General features: G+C 23.1%; 2 protein-coding genes across 2 annotated transcripts; both read left to right on the top strand.

The window, feature by feature from the left end:
• Positions 1–4936: 4936 nt before the first annotated feature.
• On the top strand, positions 4937–5101 carry M431DRAFT_102642 (hypothetical protein; the record flags this gene model as incomplete). The annotated part of the gene is made up of 1 exon (XM_024911468.1): positions 4937–5101. A coding segment is annotated over one exon (165 nt), but the record flags the coding sequence as incomplete, so codon positions are not given.
• Positions 5102–5632: 531 nt separating this feature from the next.
• On the top strand, positions 5633–5926 carry M431DRAFT_102639 (hypothetical protein; the record flags this gene model as incomplete). The annotated part of the gene is made up of 1 exon (XM_024911467.1): positions 5633–5926. A coding segment is annotated over one exon (294 nt), but the record flags the coding sequence as incomplete, so codon positions are not given.
• Positions 5927–7865: the final 1939 nt, after the last annotated feature.

The following is a 7865-nucleotide window of genomic DNA, read 5'->3' as shown; positions in this document are numbered from 1 at the left end:
ATTCCTCTTATACTAATACTATAGGAGCTTAGCTTATTATACGTTTATAACTCTTATTTAGAGGTTACCTTAGACTATAGGTAATATTATTATAAAAATACTAAATAATTAAATTCTACGTACTAAACGTAAGAATAAATTAAAAAAGTAAAGTCTAAAGTATATACGGAAGTAATATTAAAATTTTAGATTTATTTAAAAAAATTACTAAAATAATAAATCCTAATATAAAAGGAATTACAACCCCTTAACTACTACTAGCTAATAATACTAAAGTATAATAGCGCTTCCTAAACCTTAAAGCCTTAGTTACTTATATAAAATAAACTATTAAAAACTAATAAAATATTATTAATATACTTAATAAATAACTTAACGCTTAATAGTAATAATAAAGGCAACTACCTGCAGCTTAAGGCCAGTAGGGAGGCCCCCGTAAAAAAAAACTAGGTAAAATTATTAAGCCACCTTTACTAATACTATTTAATAAGGACTTATAAAAAATCAAGGGATTACTTATAAATATAAGGTCCTATTTTAAGTACTTTTCAACTACTATAGCCCCGCTGGAATAATAAATCAGTATTATAGGAAGCTAACTTATTAAAGGACCTAAGAATTAGTTTAAACTATACCTTTAAGACTTTAAGTAATATAACTAAGCTAAAAAAAAGGCTACTACTAATGCACTTTTTAATAAATATAAAGAATTTAAAAACTAACTTAAGGTATTATTTAGCTAAATTAATAAAAAGAAAAAAGTAGAAAATATACTACTAAAACTCTAATAATAAAATACATATACTAAATATACTACTAAATTTATTTAAATTTATACTAAAATAAACTTTAAAAATATAGCTAAAAAAATATTATATTACTAAGGACTAAAATTAAAAGTAAAAAATAAACTAGTATAAGATAATCTTCCGGCTATATTTAAAACATTTTTTAAAAAGGCTAGTTATATTAATAACTAATAATTTAAATAACGGAAAAAAAAGCAAGTTAAAAAAGGAGGAAATAATAAAGTATACTACTACCTCTAATATTATACTAATTAAAGTAAAAAACGCAACTTAGCCTTATTAAATAATAGGAAACTAAGATTAATAGATCTAAATACTATTAATACCTATAAGTTTATAGGTAAATATAACTACTATAGTAAAATAAGCTATAAAAAAAAAGACTACTAAAGTAAATATAAGAAACCTAATAATTCTAAAAAATCTACCTATAAGAATAAGAAGTTTAATAAAGTTTAAATTAATATTATTAAAATTATATTTTATAACTTACTTAGTTAAACCAGCTACTATAATAATTAATATCTTATATATAAGGAAGAAAAGGAAATAATAAAGTAGTACCCTAAGGTACCTAAGAGAAAGTAGCTAAAATAAATTATAGTTAATACTATAACTTTTAAAGAAGCTAAAGATAAGGTTAACAGCAACTAGCCTGCCCTTATAACTTAGGAAGAATATAAAGCTAATAAAGTATAATTTAAAGCCCTTAATATTCTACTTATAAAAGAAAAGAAGAAATAAGAAAATACCTTTATTTATAAATAAGAAGAAAAGTATAAAAAGAATTAAAAATATACTAACCTTAATATTTTAAAATTATATATAAATTATAAATTATAAAAACCCCAGGGACTAAGTTACCCCTATAGATAAGAGCCCTTTAACTATAGATTAGAAAGGATAGAAATATATAACTTAAGCGAATTCTAATAGATACTTTAATAATACGGAATTACTTAGTAATAAGCGCTAAGTAATAATAAATTAGCGGAACGCGCTAATATAAACCCCTACTACCCTATTATAACTAAAGATTAGTTTCTTAAATAGGAAGAAATATAGCTTATATATAATACCCTATTTATAGAAGACTATAGGTATCTAATAGTAAAATAATACTATAAAATACTATATAAAGAATACTAAGAATAAAAGATTTACAACTAATACCTTTAGATCTAATACAGAAACCTATATAATAAAATTTATATAAAAATTAATTTAAATTAATACCTTAACTAAGGATATAAATAGTACTTTAACTATAAAGTTAAAGAGTAGTATATACAAAGGGAAGCCTATTCTAAAACTAACCTACTATAATATAAGGATAAATATTATAAAAAGCATTATAAAAAAAAAAAAAAGTATACCTAATTCTAACACTAGTTATACTATAACAGATTTAACTTTAAAACCTATAATAAAGGCAATACTTATAAAAAGGATATTAAATACTTCCATAAATACCACATTAATAAAATTAATACTAATAAATACTAATAATGCTAAAAACTTTAATAATAACAAAAATAATAATAAATAAGCAAGGATTTTAATATTATTACTAAAGACAACTATAATCCTAACTAAAAAAAGAATATATAAATTAATACAATTAAAATAACTAAAATAAAAAAACTTAAAATTAACATACAACTTAATAACAGTACTATTACTACATATATTAACAGCAGAGTAAACTATAACTTAATCTTACTATAATTAATTAAGGAACTGTAAATCCCCGTTTAAAAAAAAGAATAAGCGCTATAAATTATAAGTATTACGGAAGCAAAAGTAAAAGAAGGACTTATTAAATATAAAACTAATTATCTCCCCATAACTATTAACGGAAACACCTATAATATCTAATTTAGTATTCTAAATATACTAAAAAATAATATTCTTTTAAACTATCCTTAGTTACTTAATAATAACCCTATTATCTAATAGAAAACTAAGAAAGTTTATTAAAACATTAAAAATATACCTAAATATTAACTATACTAAAAAGAATAAAAAGGTAAAGCTATACTACTAAAAAAACCAGAATCCTTTACACTAACTATAAAAACAAAAACAGTTAGGTTTAAAAAAAATAAATCACTAGTACTACTATAATATAATAAATAACGTAAAAAAGTAAAATACATCTACATTAATAAAATTATAACATAATTTAAAGATAAGCTAGTAGTACTTAATAATACACTAAGTAAAGTATAAAAAAAAGAAAAACTAAGAAAACTTAACAATACTCTTACCAAAATACCTCGCCAGTATAGGAAGTTCCAAAAACTATATAAGGCAATATTAAACACTAGGTTACTACTATACTTACAGTAGGATTACTATATTAAGTTAGTAAATAGAAAATAACCTAAGACGTATAAAATTTATAACCTTAACGAAAAAAAGCTTAAGACTCTAAGGGAATAATTAAATAAGCAATTAAAAAAAAAATACATTTAAGTTTCTAACTTATTAGTAAAATACCCTATAATATTCATACTAAAGAAAAACAGGAAGTTATAATTAATCATCAACTACCAACAACTTAACAAAATCACTATTAAAAATCAAATACTACTACTACTAATCTCTAAGATTAAAAATAAGCTAGCAACTATAAAATAGTTTACGGCCCTTAACTTAAAAAAAGCCTATAACCTTATCTAAATTAAAGAAAAAAATAAATAAAAAATAGTATTTAAAATATACTATAAATTATTTAAATATTTAATTATACCCTTTAGACTTACTAACACACCAGCTACATTTTAAAAAATAATTAATAAAGTCCTTAAGGAATACATTAATAGGTTTATTATTATATACTTAAATAATATATTAATCTACTCTAATACCTTAAAAAAGCATAAATAATATATACATTAAGTCTTAGAAACACTATAAGCAGTAAACTTACTAGTAAAACCAAAAAAATACCAGTTCTATATTTAAAAAGTTAACTTTTTAAAATATATTATCTCACTAGGACGAATTAAAATAAACCCTACTAAAATAGCAGCTATTAAGAAATAAAAGGTCCCTAAAACTATAAAAAAAGTATAAAGCTTCCTTAATCTAGTAAATTACTACTAAAGGTTTATTAAAAACTACAGTAAGATTATAATACTACTTACAGATCTTACTAAAAAAAATCCTAATAACAAAGTTAAGAAAACTAACTTATTAAATATATAGAAAAAGCTTTTAAAGCCTTTAAAGCCCTTAAAAAAGCTATTACTAATGCACTAGTACTATAAATATATAACCCTAAGAGGCCCGTTACTATTAAAACAAACGCCTTAAACTATACAATCAGAGGAGTTCTTAGCTAATAAAATAATAAAAGAATACTATACCTAATAGCCTTCTTCTTTAAAAAACTCCACAGTCTAGAATTATAATACTTTATATATAACTAAGAACTTATAGCTATCTTTAAAGTATTTAAAAAATAAAGATTATATCTATTAGGTAATAAATATAAAATTACTATATATTCTAATTATAAAAATCTTATAAATCTTACTATAAAAAAAATAAATATCTTTATATAATAAAAAAAGTATCTTTAGCTTATAGCTAAATATAACTTTAAAATTATACTTTATAAAAAATTAAAAAATAATTAAGCAGATACTTTTAGCCGTAGAAAAGACTACTTTAAACTAATACTAAAACTTACCTTACTAATATTTTAAAAAATAGCAAAAGGGCACTATAAATTAATAACTATTAACACCCTCTTTATAATTAAAAATAAAAACCCTATCCTTAATAAAATTAAAAATAAAGTTAGTAACTAAATACCAGACTAATTCCCTAAAGATATAACCCTTACAAAAGAAGTCCTATATTAAAATAAAAAAATCTAAGTATTAGAATTACTATAGAAAAAAGTAATAAAAATAGTCTACAAGCATCCGCTATATAAATATAAAGGAGTTACTAAAACACTATAATAAGTATAATAGTACTATACCTTTATAAATATAAAAAAAATCATTAAAGAAATCATTTAATTATATATCTTATACACAAAAACAAAGTCTAGTCAACAAAAACCTTATAGTAAACTATAACTATTACCTATTCTAAAGCACTTATAAAACTCTATCTTATTTAATTATATTATTAAACTACTACTATTAAAGAAGCTTATAATAAATATAGTATATAACAGCATCTTTATTATTATTAATAAATTAATAAAACAAAGTATCTTTATTCTATATAAAGAAAAAAGTACAGTAGAAGAATTAGGTTATATAATATAAAAGTATATAACCTTAAAATATAAATTACCTACGGAAATTATTTCTAACAGAGGATTAACGTTTATATTTAAGTATTAGTAAAGTACTATAGTAAAAATAAGTATAAATTATAAAGCTAATACTACTTACTACCCTTAAATAAATAAATAAATAGAATACGCTAACTAAATTATTAAAGTATACTTATAAAGCTATATTAACTTTAATTAAAATAACTAAGTTAAACACTTACCTAATACAGAATTCTCCTATAATAATTTAATTTTAGAATTAATAAAGCTCTTACTATTTTACGCTAATAAAAAATATTACCTATAAGTATACTAAATACTGCAAAAGGGAAAAAATATATAAAAAGCTATACTTAAGGTAAATAAGCTTAAAAAACTATATTAAGAACTACGCGTATAACTTAAACTTATATAAGAATACATAAGGAAGTATATAAATAAAAAAAGGCTTAAAGAACTAACCCTTTAGGAGGAAGATATAATTTATTTACTTTAATATACTTAAGGAGAAAAATAAGCTAATATTAAAATAAATAGGCTAAGTAATAAACTAAACTATAAAAAAGTCAGACCTTATAAAATTTTAAAGAAAATCAGTAAAGTTAACTATAAACTAAACCTCCTAAAGCAACTAAGTAAACAAGGAAAACCAGTACACCTGATTTTTTATATCTTACTATTAAAAAAAACACTAATAAATAAAAACACAAAAGAACTTATTAAAAATAAAATTATTATTAAAGGTAAAAAACTTAAATATAAAGTTAATAAAATAATATTACTAAAAATAGGCAAAGTAACTAATAAACTCTAATACTTAGTAAAATAAAAAAAATATAATAAAGACATAAATAGCTAAAAACCGGAAAGTAATTTTAAATATACTAGCACTACCTTAAAAACCTTCTAAAATAAACTCTATAAATAACTATAAGTAAAATAAAAATAAATATAAAAAAAACTAAAACAACCTATAAAACCTAAGAAAATAATAAAGGAGCACCCTTTAATAAAGTAAAAGGATCTAAACCTAAGAATACTAAATTAGTATCTAAGAAAAGCTACTTAACCCTGCTTATAAATTACACCTTATAAAAAAGCTACGCCTCTTTACGCTATACATAAGCTAGCTTAACCTACCTTTCCTCCTTTTCTTAATAATCCGCCTCTTCTATCTCCTTAGTATTTAACTTATAATTTACTATTTTTACACCTTAATTATAAAGTATATAATAACGCTTCTGAAAATACATTAAATAAGCTAATACCTCGTTTACTAACTTCTATTACTCCACCTATTAATAATAATATTTTATAAAAACCTCCTCCGTAAATTCCTTCTACTATTTAAAATAATAAAGCTCCTTAGTAATATAATTTACTATAAAAGTTAGTAAAATAAAATAAAGGAAATATAATAATTTACAGTTTAATATTAAAGCGTAAGAACTATTATAAAAATAACCTAAGCTGCAGTAATAAATATAGTTAATAATACCCTTAATTACTATATAATAAATCCTTTTATCTAAGTACTATATATAAAGTACTACTTTAAACCTAAAAAAATAAATAAAATTTAATTAGGAATTTCAGTAATCTATAAAACGTAACTTTAACAGTACCTTTAGCTTTTTAATATAATTAGGTATAATAATAATTAAAAAAGAAAAATACTTACCTAATAAATAAAGGGGCTATAGTACTTATATAAGATATAAACTAGGCCTTAAGGATAAAACCAACGGAGGGGGAGTATTATATTATAACCTAATAACTTATAGTTATAACTAGCAGACCTACAGGGTAGGCACTATAGATAAATAACAGTCTACATAAACTAATTAAAATTATATTTACTTTACGAAAAATAAACACTAGTAAACGGTTACCCAATTAGGAAAATATTCACTTTTATAAAAGTAAACATAAGTAAATATTATATTATATATACAACTTCTTTACGCTTATTTAAAATAGTTTAGATAGCTAATTATAAATATAAAATAACGCTTAATTATACCTATAAAGTATTATCTACTAGTTATGTAAATAAACCCCCTTTATCCTTGTTAATTACCTGCCGGTCTAGCCTAGCCTATCCGCCAACATAAACCTAGCACAAGGTTTGTCCCTTGGGAATTCCTCTTATACTAACACTATAGGAGCTCAGCTTATCACAAGTCTCCGGTATCCGAGAACCAATACAGCTTCTTATCTACGAACGGTCGATCTGCTAGCCATGGCAAAGTATTAGGAAGTAGCAATCTCAGCTTCTGCTCGTCTTCCTTCGGCATGAACTCGTTCAATAGGTGGTCAGCTAGTGGCAATGATACGCCAGCAGCTCTAGTGTTGGTATACCCAGCACCAAGAGGACAAAGTTTCAGTAGGCGGGTAGTAGGGTCCGGTTTAAAAAAGAAGCCGAGATCTCGAACATTCACGACCGGAATACCTCGGAGTAGGTCTGCCTCGTCCGCATTAAGAAGAATGTGGCCAACAGACTAGCATCGAGCGGTAGTAAAACTTAGAACCCTATGAGCTGCTCGGCTCTTGCGATTAACGTTGTCTACCTATTCTGCAGCCAAGGCCAAGGCCTAATCTATTGTTGCCTTTTGGGTATCTTGGGGCAGCTGGCGGTAGCGTAAAATACCAAAACTAGTTCTACTCTAAGCTCCAAACTCTAAGCCTCCTACTTAGCGTTATTACCTAGCTAGTTAATAAGTTTATTTATTTATTTATTTATTTATTTATTT

The sequence above is a fragment of the Trichoderma harzianum genome (genome assembly GCF_003025095.1).
Source record: "Trichoderma harzianum CBS 226.95 unplaced genomic scaffold M431scaffold_118, whole genome shotgun sequence".
Lineage (NCBI taxonomy): Eukaryota > Fungi > Ascomycota > Sordariomycetes > Hypocreales > Hypocreaceae > Trichoderma > Trichoderma harzianum.
This window is presented reverse-complemented; position numbering and strand designations above follow the sequence as displayed.